At 39.5% G+C, this 18,141-nt stretch overlaps 1 protein-coding gene across 2 annotated transcripts in view; it reads right to left on the bottom strand.

Moving 5' to 3' along the window:
• GOPC (golgi associated PDZ and coiled-coil motif containing) overlaps window positions 1-14,869 on the bottom strand; it is a 41,999-nt gene extending 27,130 nt beyond the window's left edge. For both annotated transcript variants that reach the window (XM_044917286.1, XM_021693101.1), the window contains exon 1: window positions 14,372-14,869. In XM_044917286.1, coding sequence (XP_044773221.1) covers window positions 14,372-14,659 — 288 coding nt within the window. In that variant the 5' untranslated portion in view covers window positions 14,660-14,869. The remainder of the gene's footprint in view (window positions 1-14,371) is intronic.
• Between the last annotated feature and the right edge of the window lie 3,272 nt (window positions 14,870-18,141).

The following is an 18,141-nucleotide window of genomic DNA, read 5'->3' as shown; positions in this document are numbered from 1 at the left end:
CAAAGCAAGCATCTATATACCATATGGCAGGCATATACACACCATACATTATCTGTAATTCCTACTCTCCAACCTCTTTCTTAATAGTTAAGGAAACGGGAAGTCAGAGTTTAAATGATTTGCCCCAAATCACATAGCTAATAAGTAACAGACTCAAAATCAGCCTGACCATAAAAAAGCCTGAGTATTTTTCACCTGACTGTTTTACTTTGGGAACACTAGAACTAGTAAAGAGTGAAAGTTTAAAGGAAACAGCTGATTTCAACCTTCAACTCTTACTTAAAATTTTCAAGTGATATCCCAAAAATGCTTTAAAAAGCAAAATTGAGGGCCCCTGGGTGGCTCAGATGGTTGGGCGTCTGCCTTCGGCTCAGGTCATGATCCCAGGGTTCTGGGATCGTGTCCCGCATCGGGCTCCCTGCTCGGCGGGGAGCCTGCTTCTCCCTCTGCCTCTCTCTCTCTGTCTCTTATGAATAAATAAATAAAATCTTAAAAAAAAAAAAAAAAGCAAAATCGAAAACAGTTAAAAACTATGTTAAATACAGTCTTAATTTGGGAAACAATCTTTTCACTTTCCTACATTTGATCTTGAAGATTCATTTATAGAAAAAATAAAATACTGGTTAGCTTGGTGATGGGTATTAAGGAGGGCACGTACTGCATGGAGCACTTGGGTGTTATACGAAAACAATGGATCGTGGATCACCACATCAAAAACCAATGATGTATTGTATGGTGACTAACATAACATAATAAAATTTAAAAAAAGAAAAAAGATTTAGATTAACATACTTAAAAAAAGAAAAAAGAAAATAAAGCTAACCATCAAGACACTCTTTCCCTAGACAGTAAGGATAAAATGATCTTATTCCAGGAGGTCTCTGGGCCTTACTTAGGACCATGGCCTTCACTACACCCAAGCCATTAAATCAATGGTGAGATTTTCTAAAGTAGTAATTCTCAGCAAGTGGTCCAGCTGGAATGGAGTGTGGAGACAGATGAAAATCGAGGCGTATTTCGCAAAGTAGGAATGAAGTATTCCCAAAAAAGAAAAAGACAGAGAAGCAGTCTATCTAAATAACATTAGAACGTTATCATCACCACTTATTTGTATTTAATGGAGCTGTTACTTTTCTATTTTTCATCTCACACTCTTTCAAACATCCAAACTTTTCCAACAAGATAATTCCTTTCTAAAATAATCCGTCACTACTGGATTCCACTGTGTGACACCAAAATCAAAGGAATTTTTTATTTTGAGTTTCCTATTTTTCCACTTTGTCTAGACCTTAATTGTCTGTCCATGTTATCTTCTAAAAATACACAACAGTGTATTCTAAACATTAGCTAGTTTTTATTTAACAGTCTTGTGGATAAAAATGCCAATTAGTTTGCCTTAAGCACCCCTCAAAAACCTCTAGTTCAGGAGAGGATCAAACTAAGACAAGAAACTAGCAAACATCATCTTGTATGGCAGGGAACTTGGATCTAGATCAGTCATTAGTTTCAGCGTGTCATTCAGCTCTTTTGGTAACACATTTTAGAGGGCCCAACCTAAGAACCTAAACAAATCTGGTAAAATATCTTTATTTTGCACATGAAGAAACTGAGGCCCAAAAAGATTAGGTGAGTTGTCCCAAATTGCAAATGGCATTAAAACACAGACCTTCTGACATTCTGTGTAATCCTGGCAGTAAGAGAAATGGTGCTGAAGCAGCCCATGAGCTCCAGATGAGATCACATCCCCAATCTCAGAAAAACAGGGCTTTAAGCAAGAAACTCAGAACGTTCCTCATCTAGCCAGCAACTCCCACCCCCCAACACACACACAGGGACTCATGTGTATGCACACAAAAGCAGGCACAGACATGCATGCACACAAAAGCACACGTTCCCCAAGCTGTTTAAGAATTACAAAGAAAATAGCTGACTCCAAATAGCAGTTTAACTGAAATGAACAGCACAGAAAGCTGCTGATAAAGAAGTAAATATAATCTCACATTTACCTATAAATGTTTCTGCACCTTCTGTTTTTAAGTATGTGTACATAGGGGAAGGGAGGGAAAAATGAAACAAGATGAAACCAGAGAGGGAGACAAACCATAAGAGAGTCTTAATCTCAGGAAACAAACTGAGGGTTGCTGGAGTGGTGGGGGGTGGGAAGGATGGGGTGACTGGGTGATAGACATTGGGGAGGGTATGGGCTATGGTGAGCGCTGTGAATTGTGTAAGACTGATGAATCACTGACCTGTACCCTTGAAACAAATAATACATTATATGTTAATAAAAAATAAATAAAGTGTACAAAAGGTAATCACTAAAAGGAAACAAGTATGCTTTTTAAATGTATTTTTTTTTTATGTTTGAAAATGCAGTTTAGGATGGAAATAGATTAGAATTTAAATCTCTAGCAATTATATCATTTAATACCAATATCTAAAATTAATCATCTACACCCACCTACTTCCCAAAAGGCTTTAAAGTTCAGAAGATATAAATGTAAAAAATAAACATATAGAGATGGCAAGATATCACTATAAAAATATCATCCTAATACTGTGTATTGTGTATTAAATTTAATACTAGTTTCCTATAACTAGGAGAACCTTTATATTATATAATTCTCCTTGTCTCATTAAAAGAAGCAATGCCATTTTATCTGGTGAGACTCTTTCTTTCCTGGAACTAAACTTTTAAAAGAAAGCATCACAGAAATTGTTGTATAAAGGATCCTGAACGACAGCAGAAGCAGAACAGAACAATATTTTTCACGTGGCCTTTTCTCCTGTGACAAAAGTCAAGGGGATAATGTAACTAACAAGAGTATTTTGATCCATTCCCTGGTTTTTCTTCTACTCTTTCCACATGGCAGAACAAACTCTTAGAGCTAATTTGAGTTAACACACGCCTCTATCTTCTCTTTTCCCATAGGCCTGAAGTGGTCAGCATTGCTCCGACTACCCAAGTTTACAGAAAGCCAAGAAGTCCTATTTGAAAACAAAGACTCTGACCAAACAGAAAATATATCCACACGTCAAATATAAAAACCTCTGCCGCCCCTTGAGATAGGAAATAATATTCCTCTTTACAAGTTGGCTGCTGAAACAGTCCGTTCATTTGGCTTACAAAAGTTATGTGAGAAAACACCTATTCACTCCAATTTCCTCTCGATCCAAGCATAAGGACCACTAACTTCACCTGTCATCATTTCTCCCCAAACTGCTCTGCAGCTTAAGACAAGCAAACTTATTTTTATTTTTAAGATACATTCATTCAAAAAGTATTTATCAACCCCCAACCATATGCCAAGCACTTGGCTGGATTCTGGGGATACACTGGTAGATGACACATATGTGGGTCCTGCCCTGCAAAGCTTATGGTGGCCTTGTGCGGGAGGCAGCACGTAAAGAAAATGAACGGCACATGTGCCAGGCGCTGTTTTGAATAATTGTCTTAATCCTCATGCTAAGCCTCGAGAGACACAATTTTTTGTACAGAGAAGGAAACTGGAATGTGGAGAGGTTAGGTAACTTGTCCAAGGTCATTACAAGCTAGTAATATAATATATAATTACAAAGCATACGCTGTACGAAAGAAACAAGAAGAAGGGAATCAGTGGGGTGGGAGAGTATGGTTCTTCTTCCCATTACTATCAGAGCAGCAGTTCTCACAGGTCTGTGGGACCTTTCCAGGGCATCCACAAGGTCAAAACTATTTTAGTAATAATAAAACAGTTGCTTTTTTCACCATGCTGACATTTGTACTACAGGTGCAAAAGCAATGATGAGTAAATGATAACAGCATTTTAGTACAAGTCAATGCAGTGTACTCTTCACCACTATGTGCTTGCGGTTTAAAAAAAATAAAAGTTCATTTAAGAATGCCCATGATGCAGCAGTAAAAATTATTAATTCTTAAAATCTCAAGCCTTGAGTACGACTTTTTAATATTCTGTGTGATGAAATGGGAAGTGTGCATAAAGCGTATATGCTGCATATCAAACCATACTGTCCCAAGAAAAAGCACTTATGCAATTGCTGGAGTTGCAAAACCAAACATTTCTTTTCATGGAACATCATTTTTACTTGAACAAAGAGCAAATACAGTTATTAAGGTTAATGTATTTGGTAGACATAATCTTGAGAATAATTAAGTCAATCTGTTGCTTCAAGGCAAACAACTGGCAGCATTTATTGCCAATGATAAAAATTTGTGTTTTCAAATGAAAATTAGAATTTTGGAAAAACTGAATCCATCACCATGATCTTAACAGCTTCTAAACATTTAAAGATTCTTCTAATGAGACTGGTAATAGTAACAAATGTGATTTTTATTTTAATTTTTTTAAAAGATTTAATTTATTTATTTGACAGAGAGAGAGAGTACAAGCAGGGGAAGCAGCAGGGGGAGGGAGAAGCAGGCTCCCTGCTAAGCAGAGAGCCCAATGTGGGGCTCGACCCCACAACCCTGGGTTCATGACGTGAGCCGAAGGCAGACGCCTAACTGACTGAGCCACCCAGGCGCCCCCAAATGGGATTTTTAAAATATTGTATAATGAGATGTGCCCACATTTAGAAAATCTGCATAACTCAGCAAACCAGTATTTTCAAAATGACCAATCCATAATGTCAACATCATGACTCAGTAAAGGATTCTTTCAATGACTACACATTATTTTATTGTAACAGTGGATGAAAACTTCACTGATAAGAGCTTTAGACTCCATACTGTAAATAACCTTTAAGAAATTACCTTTTTTTAAAAAAAAAAAAGATTTTATTTATTTTGTGAGAGAGTATGCATGAGCAGGAGGTGCAGAGGGAGAGAATCTCAGACTCCCCACTGAGCGCAGAGCCCAACTCATCACTGGATCTCAGGACCCTAAGATCAAGACTTGAGCCAAAATCAAAGAGTTAACCAACTCTTAACCAACTGAGCCAGCCAGGAACCCCAAGAAATTACCTTTTAATATCAAAGAAAAATATCCACAACTATCTGAAAAGGTTATTAAATACTTCTCCCTTATCCAACTACTTATTTCTGTGAGGTCAAACTTTCTTCCTAGGCTATAACCCAAACCTTGAATCACAACTGTCTGAATGCAGAAGCAGATACAAGAATCCAGCTATCTTCTAGTAAGCCAGATATTTAACAATCATTTTTAAATGTAAAACAATGCTTTTTTTTTAAAGTTATTTTCTCATTCAAAATGATACTTACCATCTAATAGGCTCACTGTTGCTATTTTTAACTGATGCAATAAATAAGGTTTTCTCAGTTTTAATTTCTAATACCGTAAACACAAATAGATATAACTCACATAAAAAACAAAAAACCTCTTTGGGGACCTCTTAATTTATACAGTGTAAACGGGTCCTGAGACCAAAATGTTTGAGAACTGTTGTCTTAGAGTCTGAAGAGAGGCCTATGTGGCTGGACCATACAAAATAAAAGAGTAGTAAGATATGTCATTGAAGACATATCCACAGGTCAGATCATACAGAGCTTGTCAGCCATAATAAGAAGTTTGAATTTTATTCATAATATTATTGAGGAATTTTAAGCAGAAAAACATGATTAAATTTATGTTTTAAAAAAGGCAGCTGTGTGTAATATAGGAGACAAAGTGAATGAACTAAGATGGGGGGGAGAGATTTGAAATAGAAGCAAGTAGATAAATCCATGATGTATTTTTGACAGTTAAATTACTGATGTTAACCACAAAATGAAGTCCCAAATAACATATTTCTTGTTTCCACTGTAATGTTAAAGAACTCAGTTGCTCTATGATCAAACTGGAGGTAGGGTGAGGAGAATCAACTCACCCAATATTTTAGAAATGTCACAAGCGCACTAAATCCATACACAATACTCTCATACAGTGATGTTTAATGTTATTTTAGTCACAGTTCCAAATTTTTCTTAAGGTGGAATACCATGAAATCCTAACTCACAAACCATATCCTTGTGAATTACATACCAGGGGAATAAATGAACCTGCAGATTCAGTCATTCAACAGTGTGGTGGACACTGTGTTAGACACCATGGATATAATCAGACAGACACCAGCCCAGCTCTCATGAAACCTGTATTACAGAATGATTACTGGTAATCTTGGGAGGATTCACGACAGAACACTAAAGTGTTTCAAATAATTTCTTCACTCAGATAAACAGCTATTGAGTACATGCTGTATGCCAGGATCTGGAGACAAAAAGATGAATGACACGGATTCTGCCCTTCAGAATTTCACTGTCTGGTAAAGAGATAAAATGACATTTCTAATTATGATGGAGAGTGTCATAAACACTATTATAGAGGCATGTGTGATGTACCAATTCAAAAAGAAGTGGATTTGAATTTCCCTGATGGCTAATGATGATGAACATTTTTTCATGTGTCTGTTAGCCATTTGTATGTCTTCTTCAGAGAAGTGTCTGTTCATGTCTTCTGCCCATTTTCTGACTTGACTTTTTGTTTTTTGGGTGTTGAGTTTGAGAAGTTCTTTATAGATCTTGGATACCAGCCCTTTATCTGTAGTGTCATTTGCAAATATCTTCTCCCATTCTGTGGGTTGCCTCTTTGTTTTGTTGACTGTTTCCTTTGCTGTGCAGAAGCTTTTAATCTTAATGAAGTCCCAAAAGTTCATTTTTGCTTTTGTTTCACTAGCCTTTGGAAATGTATCTTGAAAGAAGTTGCTGTGACTGATGTCAAACAGGTTACTGCCTATGTTCTCCTCTAGGACTTTGATGGATTCCTGTCTCACATTGAGGTCTTCATCCATTTTGAGTTTATCTTTGTGTATGGTGTTAAAGAACTGAGATACCACTTTACACCAGTTAAAATAGCAAAAATTGACAAGACAAGAAACAACAAATGTTGGAGAGGTTGTGGAGAAAGGGGAACCCTCTTACACTGTTGGTGGGAATGCAAGTTGGTACGGCCACTTTGGAAAACAGTGTGGAGGTGCCTCAAAAAATTAAAAATAGAGCTATCCTATGACCCAGCAATTGCACTACTGGGTATTTACCCCAAAGACACTGATGTAGTGAAAAGAAGGGCCAATAGCAGCAATGTCCACAATAGCTAAACTGTGGAAAGAGCTGAGATGTCCTTCAACAGATAAATGGATAAAGAAGATGTGGTCCATATATACAATGGAATATTACTCAGCCATCAGAAAGGATGAATACCCAACTTTTACATCAAATGGATGGGACTGGAGGAGATTATGCTAAATGAAATAAGTCAATCAGAGAAAGTCAATTATCATATGGTTTCACTTATTTATGGAACATAAGGAATAGCATGGAGGACATTAGGAGAAGGAAGAGAAAAATGAAAGGGGGGTAACAGGAGGAAGAGATGAACCATGACAGGCTATGGACTCTGAGAAACAAACTGAAGGTTCTAGATGGGAGGGGGGTGGGGGGATGGATTAGCCCAGTGATGGGTATTAAGGAGGGCACGTACTGCATGGAGCACTGAGTGTTATATGAAAACAATGAATCGTGGATCACTACATCAAAAACTAATGATGTATTGTATGGTGACTAACATAACACAATAAAATAAAATTTAAAAAAAAAGTGGGAAAAAAAAGGAAGTGAAAGTCTGGGTGATGTATGCAAGTGTTGAATCACTATATTGTACACCTGAAACGAATATTACATTGTATGTTGACTAACTGGAATTTAAATTAAAAAAAAAAAAAAAGACGTAAAAGGGTCAGTCGGAGAGGAGAAATTCACCCGAGTACTGAATGGAGATCAGCTAATATACCGTGTACGGAAAGGTCTGAGAAACGAAAACCCCTCTCAAGTGAGATAGGGATGTATATAGGTCAGAAAGGTTGGTATTTAATGTGTGAGTTTCAAATTTACAATTTTAAAAAAGGGCAAGCGAAACACCAATTCTGAAATCCACATGTAAATCAACCGGGTATCAATACTCAAAGGAATTACTCACTACTCATTAAGGTTTTGAAAGCGCTACAGGGAAAAAAACCACCAACCAATTCTTAGAATCCAAAATGGGGGGTGCCTGGGTGGCTCAGTCATTAAGCGTCTGCCTTTGGCTCAGGTCATGATCCCAGGGTCCTGGGATCCAGCCCCGCATCAGGCTCCCTGCTCCACGGGAAGCCTGCTTCTCCCTCTCCCCCTGCTTGTGTTCCCTCTCTTGCTGTGTCTCCGTCAAATAAATAAATAAAATCTTTAAAAAAAAAAAAAAGAAACCAAAGTGGGTTCACAAAGAGAAAATGTTCCCACCCAAAGTCAGCTTTCGCGAAGCATGTGATATTAAGATTATTTCATATAAGCCATTGTCCTGACCCTCAAAGATCTTACCTTCTAGAGGTAAAGAGCTGTGGCAACCATTAATGGTAGTACAACGTAACCAATTTAACAGTCCAAGTGAGTTAAAGGTGTTGACAGCCTCTGCCTATAGAGAGCAGAGATAAATGGGGTGAGGACAGCCTTCAGAGATGGTGATGTAAGTGGTATCTTGAAAGACAAGTGGGTGTGTGATACTGTAGACAATGGGGCAGAGAAGGCATTATACACAAAAGCCTATGTTAAAGTAGCAACGCCATGCAAGAGCAAGGCCTGTTTAGACAACGCACACAAACCAGTTTTATTGAGAGGCAAAAGCAGCCACGAAGGGGTGACAAGGGGTGAGGACAGATGCACTAGGTGGGCACTGATGACCATGCTAGAGTCTGAATGTTAGCCAATGAGTAAAAGGGAAGTATAAAAAGAAGAGCGACCAGAATCAGAGTTGCCCCTTTTTTTAATATGAACTGTTCAAATGAAACATTTTAGAATGACGTTGACAATGAAAGGATGGTTTGGAGTGGGTAAGAAGCAACCAGGAGGCTATGTTAGGAATATGCAAGAAAGCATAAGGACCTTAACTATGCACAATCTCCTAAACTCAACTCATTATCTTTCCTGCCAGACCTGTTCCTTCTCCTGGATTCCTTACTTCTGTAAATGGTCTAAGTCTCCTAGGGCCATCATACCAAATCACCACAAAGTTGGTGGCTTAAAAGAACAAAAATTTATTCTCTCACAATTCAGGATGCCAGGAGCTCAAAATCAAGGATCGGTTCCTTCTGGATACCCTGAAGGAGAAACTGTTCCATGCCTGTCTCCCAGTGTTTGGTGGTCGACCTCAATCCTTGGCATTTCTCAGCTTGCTGACATGTCATCCCAATATCAGATTCTTTCTGCAGACAGCATTCTTCTCAGTGCCTCTGTGTGTCCTCAGTGTCTCTGTGTGTCCTCAGTGTCTCTTATCAGGACAATCTCATTGGATTTAGGGTCCAGTCTAAGCTGCTATGATCTTATCTCTACCCTTACACTAAATACATCTGCAAAGACTTTATTTCCAAATAAGGTCACATTCTGAGGTTCTGGGTAGACATGAATTTTGGGGGAGACTATTAAACAGCTATCAACTAATCCATCTGTCAAACAGAATTGTGGCGGCATCCAACCTCTTCTCCTCACCCTCTGCACGTACATAATTATCAAATCCTGTTTCTACTTCTTTAATGGAAGATTATCTCCTTTTCTTTATCCCCATTACCATTTTCATTTCAATAACACTCTTGCCTACATAGCAAACCCCCTGCTATAGCACTGGATTATTACTGTCATCACCGTGCCTGTTACTAACCACATAAGCATTGCCAGAGAAAAGTCACACAACAGGGCAGACTCGTTGTACCATGAATTTATGATAACTAGCTCCAAGTAAGTCCCCAACGGTGCCTGGCAGTCCTTCTATTTCTCTGGCCAGCTGGCTCTCCCACTCTTCCCTATTTCAAAACTTTTTACTCTCTCCAAGCTCTTATTACTCTCACCCACTTTCAGCAGTTGTCACAGGCTCCAATTTTACAGAGAATAAAGAAACCATCAGACAAAAACTCTCTCAACCTCCCACCTTCTGCTCTCACTGTTTTCCCCTCCCTCAACACTGTCTCCCTCTGCCTCAAAGTACAAAAGCTATCCTTTCAACATAAGGCCATTCTCTCTACATGTATCTTGGATCTTCTCTTCGTTCAGGAACCTTACGCATACTAATTATCCCTCTCTTTCGCTAGAATATTCAGCTTTCCTCTCCACTAGATGCATCTCATTGGCTTATAAACATGTTTAATTTTTATAACAATACCTCCCTGGAACCCCATACTCTTCCTTCCCGCTACCTATCCGCCCACATTTACTCTTCTGCCTGCTTTTCTTTCCACCTCCTGCTACCTCCCACCAGGCATAAATGTGTGTTTTGGAGAAACTGGTTTCTCTAGCTCCGGAGCCTTGGGCCCCTTACTTAACCCTGAGTAAAATGGAAATAATAATAATACTAAACCTATCACACAGAACTATCATGAGAATTAGATGAATCAATATATGCAAAACACAGAGTCTGGCCATTAGTAATTGATCAATAAGGTTAGCAATACCGTTATTGTTAATAATAACTCACATCTAGCTATTTATCCAGCCAACTGACATTTGGAGTCATCCTAAATTCCCTCATCCCTCCATTCCAGTACATTTCTAGACTGTTCATTTTCACCTCTCAAGTCTCCCCTGTTCCGAACACTTACCTCCATCTCACTATCCTACCCTGCACTATCCTTCCTACCCTGCACTATCCTTCCTACCCTGCACTATCCTACCCTCACTATCCTCTCATATGGATCAGAATAAGAACCTCCTAAATGATTTCCTGCATTCATTCTGTTCACTATCCCAAACTCTCTCCTTAACCTAGCTTGAGTGAGCTAATCTAATCTCATACCTGAGGTTACCATCTAGTTTAAAACATTTCCCACTGCTATGATACAGCCCCCCAAATCTACTGCATGGCCAATAAAATCAAGTAGATATGGTCCTACCCACCTGTTCAAACTTACCTTGCATCTCATTTCTTTGGCCCTTTGCTCTTGTAACACATACCAACTTTCTTTCAGTTCTTCGAGTGCATTATGCACTTGCCCGTCACAGGTGCGTTCCACTTTCTGTTCTCTCTACTGGAATATTGAATGATATTCCTATTTCTTGTGGCCTAATTAATTCCTACTTATCCTTTATGTCTTAACTCAATAGTCACTTCCAAAAGAAGCGTTCCTGATCCCCCAGAACAGGCTCTCATTATTCTAGGTACCTTTCATAATACTCATCAAAGTTGGAATTTCACACTTACGTGATAATTATTCCAATTAACTATCCAATAGAATCCAAGCTTTGTAACAGAAATGACTGTGTCCATTTTTGCTCTCCATTGTATCCCAAATATCCAATACAGCATCTGGCACCATAATTAGTGCTCAATAAATACATACTGAATCAATATTAACCTTCAAGTTCAATGCTACAAAATGGCCTCACTGCTTGTTTAAAAACAGGACAGCTTTAAAGCAGTAAAAGAACAGTACGTCATTAGTTCATTATAAACATGTCTCTAGACCAAAGTTAAAAGTTTCTCCACTGATGGCTGTGAACAGTAAATTGCTTTAAAAAGATATACTGATTCAGCAATTGCTGACAGAAAGGGGGATGTGACAGACGTATTGTTTTGCTGTTATTTTAAAGAAGGGGTAGAGAGGTAGAAAACTGCATTTCCAGGTAGAGAGATGGGTTTTTCTAAAGCACTGGTTCTCAATCTTTGTTCTACTCCAACACACTAATGCTACTATCACTACTACTACTCTTACTACTGTCCCAATCAGTACCTGTGACTCCAGCGCAGCTGTCACCAAGTAGCTTACCACAGCAGGGATTCTCAAGCAGGTGGGTAGGGTAAGTAAGAGAGATGTGAGTAATCTGAAATGGCACTACCTCAATATATTCTGATATTCTTTGCCCTCCCCTTCCCCTTATAAATAGCCCTCTCCCCAAATATAACTTATGGCAAGCAGGAGTCACATAGATGTCATTTATATTTTATTTTAAAATGTAACCTATGATTTTTTTGCAGCTAAAATTGTTCTCCTAACTGCCATGTTAATATTAAACATGGTGTTACCTAAAGACCCAATAACTGGGTCAGTTATTGGGTCTTTAGGTAAGGCCTATTAAAATTAAAAAAGGCCAATTTAAATATGAGTTAGCCATACTGGAGATATCTGTGTTTTGATTATAAAAATATTTTATTATGGTAATATGGTTTAAGGTATTAATCTCTAAAACCACTGAAATTCAGTGCACACCTGTTATATCAAACCACAAATGGCCTCAAATGTTATATCTTAATGTCCATATCCTTAAAACAATAGAACTAATTCAATCCACTTACTAAGAAATAAAACAGGGCTAGAAAGTATGGAAATCTCTTCTAAGATTTCAAGATCTCAGGGACTGGTAACAGTATATGAAGCAACCTCGGAAATTCTGCAAATAATCCAACAGCAGATCTACCTTGAAAGGCACTACAGATAAGGACCCTCTCTCCTCAGCAGTACATAACCAATTCCACGAAGACCGTAACACCTGCTAAATGCAGAAAGATTAACCCCACAAACAGATAAGTCAAATGTACATGAAAAAACACAAAAACAAAATGTCCCCTCCCCATCTTCTAAGATCTTCTAAGTCAAGGGTTTCGAGCATGTTGAAAAACATGCTCACATCACGACAGGCTAGCATTTCTTATTTTGAGAAATAACTCCACCTCCTAAGCCAGGATGTGGAGTCAGAATGTGTAACTACAATTTCTGAGAAAAAGAAAATACATAATTTATTACAGCTCTGAATACTCATCTAAAATAAAGATGAAAAAGACAGAGCACTACCTCCTACTCACAGAATAATCCTTTCTCCAAAATTAGATATTATATCTGACATCAAAATATCACTGTTGAAAGTATCCTTTGGTCACTTAAAAAAATCAGGTAGATAGTGTTTCATTTTTAAAAAGCTGTTTATCCTCAGTAGATACTTGCAGTTGTAAATGATATGAAAGTTCTCATGTGGCAAAAGCTACTTTTGCTCTGTTATTTAAAGCTGAAGTACTATTTCTAAAAACCATTAAATGCATTTTCACCACCTGAAAAATAAACTATCTTCTAGAAATAACTACTAATCAAGAAATCAAGAAACATTTTCATACACCTAGAACAAGAAGTGATTAGCTTCCTATCAGCACTTCCATTCCAACCTTTTCAAAAAGGATGGAAGAAATGAACAGTTCTTTCAACAAAATCTCTGATTTGCATCTATGCTAATCACAGATGAATTACACCACCTTTTTCATGGCTAACTGACAGGGAAGAGAAAGAATGCTAACCACTAATCACAGAGAGGATATATATCTGGTATTATTATTGATTTCAATCCACTGGGTACTCTCAATCATTATAACCGATAGCAATGATGATTTCTTAGGAAACCTAATGTTCAAAGAGCTTTGCACATTACTGATTATCCTATTTTTATCTACTTTAAGATGAAAGATTCATTCTCTTAAATTATCTAGTTAGCAAACGCTCTTTATGTAGTAATATTAATCTCCCATGTTTCTAAATACTGTAATAATGCGTTAATTTAACTTCCTGCACAATGTGGTAGGTGGTTTTTTTTTCTTTTTTGGAACCACCACCACCACTCCACCCCCACCCACACCCACACCCAAGATTAGAGACTAAAGCAAATGACCATTCTTCACACACTCTCACAAATAAATCCAGACTTTGGGAAATAGGGTGAAGAACAAACAAAACCTCAATGTTACAAGTCATGTGAAAAATTGTATAGAGTATTCTGGTGGTATCTGCCTGTAATTTAAAGACCAACTGTAAACTGAGAAGAACACTGATACTATCCTGTTTTTTTCCACTAAATTTTCCTAAGAGCTCTGACAGAATTCCCCTAAATCGTTCATGCATGCAAGGAAAAGTATGTCTGTGTGCAACAACAGACGTTGATCTGAAATAGTTAAAAACAATCAACGCTCTATCAGTCTGGTGATACACAAACCTAGTTTATCAATGTGAAAATCCATATAGGAACTCGAATGTTGCAAGGTGGGCTAAGATATTCTTAGGATAGAGAATCTTTGAGCTCAAGTCTTTGGTTTGTTAATGTTAGATGTACAGTAGGCTGCTGTAATCAGTTCCTGTTTCTTCCTCATAGAGATACTAGGAAGGTGGGTGACAGGACAGGACACCCACAGGTCGATCTACACCCCTTTTTCTACAACCTCACCTCACTCCTTTCCTTTACACATATACACACACGCACTCCCCTGTCACATTTGAAGCCCTAGTGCCCCAGTGGGTAGTTTTCTAGGGTCTTTTCACCGGTGCGTTAAATGGGCTCTGATGACGGGTTAGATGCCACCTCCTCCAAGGGCCCACAGCTCACCTCTAGCTTGTGGTTGATTTGGGACACAGTCTGGGCTTTATGGCAAAGCTGCGCAAAGCAGGAACTCAAGCTGGTCATCTTCTGTCTCCCCTCATAAGTGATGTCCGCCTGGTCCGGATCGATCTCACCCAGGAGCAGATCCACATCCACGAAGGCCTTGTCGAACTCCTTCTCTAGCACCTCCAGCCATCGGAACATGGATACCCCGCCGGGGGAGACCCCTACGGCGCAGGAGGCGCCCCCTGGGCCCCCTCCGGCTCCTGCCGGGCACGGGCCGCCCGCCGACATGGCGCCGTCTAGGGCCTCCCCCGACTGCTACTGACCCCCGCCGCCCACGCCGCGCGAGAGGAACTGCTGGGACTGCGAGGACCCCCGCGCACGCACGCTCCGTCGGCCCCCTCCTTTCCCCTCGCGCGGCTAACGCCGGCAATGCAGCCCCGCAGTGGCAAGAGCAGTGAAGCCAAGGCGGCGGCGGTGGCACACGGAAGAATCGGGCCGTCCCACCTCCCGGCCCGCCCCCGCTGCGCATGCGTAGCGAAGACTTAGGCAGACGCAGCCTGGAGGGATGAAATGGGCGGGGCTAGGATGAGACCTTGGCCTATGAAAAGCCTCTGCTTGGGACCGGCCCGTCAGTGGCCATATTGACAACGGGCAAACTCCAGCTTGAATCCCCGAGAAACGGGAACGCGTCGTGTTTGCTTCCAAGTTGGGAAGGGTGGGGAAGAGAAGGGTGTCCACGTCGCAGACATGAACGGCTTCCGCCCATTTGACTTCACAGTGGGCGGGAGCCTATCTCAAGTCCTCCAGGACAGTTGCTGCGGAGACTTCCAGGGGCAGGGAAGGGAATGCGAGGCAGGGCGGTGTGAGCATGCGCAATGGCCACGTTTTACCTTTCCATCACAGTGCCTGTGGAGGGTGAGGTGGATGGATATACGGGCTCTTCTTGCTAAACCAGGCCCTAAATTCCGGGTGGAAACTGCCTGGAGCTGTGCGTTGAAGGACAGCGGCCGACCAGGTTTTGCTGAATTCATGCGAGACCTTTTGTCTTGTGATTAAGAGTCAGGCAGACCTGGGTTCAAGTTTTACACCCTGTCACATATTAGCTGTCCCATTTAGTTGTATTCTTTAACCTCAAAGCCTTAGTGTGTAAAATTTACTTCGCTCAGTAGTAAGGTAAAATGCTTAACTTCAGTGCTTGGCACTTGGTATTCCTTAATATTACACCACAGGTCATACGTTTCCCAAGGAAGTGTTTTTAAAAGTGTACTTATTTCAACAACTGAAGTGTTCCCACAGTGACATTTCATTAAAAAAAAAACCTCTGAAGATTCATATGTTGGACACACACAAGTGAGACATGAGCCTCACTCAAGCACAGCTCGTAGGCTAGTGAGTCTAACCCTCATAGCTACAATTTTTATTTGGAATTTTGTAGTACTTTGGAATGTTCACAAACTGCTCTTTACCATTAGCCTATTCACTGTCAACCCCCTTCCACTTCTAGAGTAGTCCAGTCTTAGAAAGGGAAGGAGAAATCAGACCTTAGAGTAGGCTGGTGAGAACTGCCTCTCTTGCATTGCCTAAGGAAATATTGTACTAGCCCACTATAGACTCCCGTGATCTGGAACAGACTCTTCCAGTTGATCACCACCAAAGCCTGCATTGTGTACCCCTCGCCAATGCAATGACCCCTCGCCAAAGCAATGACTTTGAGGAATAAGAAATCATAGCTCTAGTTTGCTCTCTCGGTACTGCAGGGCACACTAGTTAGCATTGGTCAATAAAGTCCTTTGGCTTCAGCAAACTTAGCTAAGCAAAACTGTGAGATTTTGCCTTGAGCTTAACTAAATAGGCACCTTCACATAGGTTTTAATACACAATAAATAATATAAAACTAAAATATGTATCTGTTTTCATTCCATTTCAAATTAACTTTATTTCCATCTGCAATATTTGCAAGAACATCATTACTACAGCTACCAAGGTCCCAGCCACTTCCTCTGTACATATTATGGTTAGCAATGCATTTTCAGGAATTTGAAGTAAATAATTGAAAATTGGAGGGGAGCACATACATGGAATCACATTAAGAACAGCTTTCAGGGGGCACCTGGGTGGCTCAGTCAGTTAAGGGTCTGCCTTCGGCTCAGGTCATGATCTGGGAGTCCCAGGATCCAGTCCCTCATCAGGACTTCCTGCTCAGCAAGGAGTCTGCTTCTCCCTCTGACCCTCCTCCCACTCGTGCTTTCTCTCTCTCACATTTTCCCTCTCAAATAAATGAATAAAATCTTAAAAAAGAACAGCTTTCAGTTGTTTAAAACACTATGTGTAAAGCATTATGCTATTTGCTTTAATTCTTTGACACTAAACCATATGAGGTAGCTATTATTCACTTTTTAATAGATGATTTAATGGATGAGAGCTTAAGTATCTTGGTAAAGTCATACAGCTAATAATCAAGCGAGGTGAGATTTCAATCTAGTTGTCTTTTTCTCCAAAGTCTTAGCTATTAACCATGGAATATAGAGGGATGAGGGAATCCATTTCTTTTTGTATAAGTTAACAGCATAATAAATTGGCAAATCAGTCCAAAACTTTTTCTTTTCTTTCTTTCTTTCTTTCTTTTTTTTTTTTTTTTGAGAGTGGGGAGGGGCAGAAAGAGAGAGAATCCTAAGCAGGCTCACCCCAGCACAGAACACTAGTGGGGCTTGATCCCAGGACCCTGAGATCATGACCTGAGCCAAAATCAGGAATCAGTGCTTAACTGACTGAGCCACCCAGGTTTCCCTGTCCAAAAGTTTTTCTAAAAAAAAAAAAAAAAAAGTATTCTCACAAGCCATATACAAATCTATTAATATGTAAGAAATAGTACCCAAAAAGTAATTATAATACTCACTTTCTATTATCACTCTCTAGTTGGTATGGACTATACTTGGAAATAAATTTAATTTCTTTAAAAAAAATATCATTCAACTTCCTATCATACTGTGTGGGTATGGCTGAAAAGCATTTTAAGTGTTTATGCTTCCAGTGCTCTGATCCTCGGTGAATACCCCATTTTCAGGATTGTAGAACCCAGTTCCAATTCTGTTTACAACCTTTACAACTTCAACAAATCACACTCTCTGTGTCGCAGAATGCTTTTATCTCATGTTGTCCCTTCTCATGATCCCACTATGTAGCAGCAGCCACATCTCTGTGTGCTTGCTATCTTGGTACTATGTGACTATTTCAAATGTTCATGAGGTGCCCTCTGTGTAGACATTATCTTTCGCCCACCTCTACCAGGCATTTGCATTTCTGCAAGTCACAACCTAATATGGAAGGGAAAAGCAGAGTTTAATAGTCCAGTGCTGCCATCTGTTGTCAGAGTGCTTTGCCTACATTTATTGCCTTCCCCCACCCCTGCTCGATAAATTTATCTATCTATCTATCTATCTATCTATCTATTTATTTATTTTTGATTGCCTTATCTTGACCTACTCTAGAATTTGGAATTGTATGTAATCTCAATTCCTGTGGAATTTGTTTTCTTAGCAATAATAAAATGTTGATACTTCTATTTGCAATTGCATTGGCAGAAACTTCCAATAACTGTTCTATGAATCATGCTTATGTGATTAAAAATTTCTAATAGAACTTAAATGTGACAGTTTTGTTTTAGGAACTTATCCCTCCGGAGTTTTGCCACAAGGTATTTCTAAGAATAAATGGGGTGGGAACTGAGGAGACTGGGAAAAAGAGAAAGTGCTAAGGATTTCTTGGTTGAG

This window comes from Neomonachus schauinslandi, chromosome 8 (genome assembly GCF_002201575.2).
Source record: "Neomonachus schauinslandi chromosome 8, ASM220157v2, whole genome shotgun sequence".
NCBI classification, from domain to species: Eukaryota; Metazoa; Chordata; class Mammalia; order Carnivora; family Phocidae; genus Neomonachus; species Neomonachus schauinslandi.
The sequence above is the reverse complement of the archived record's forward strand: the minus strand, read 5'-3'. Positions and strand labels throughout refer to the sequence as shown.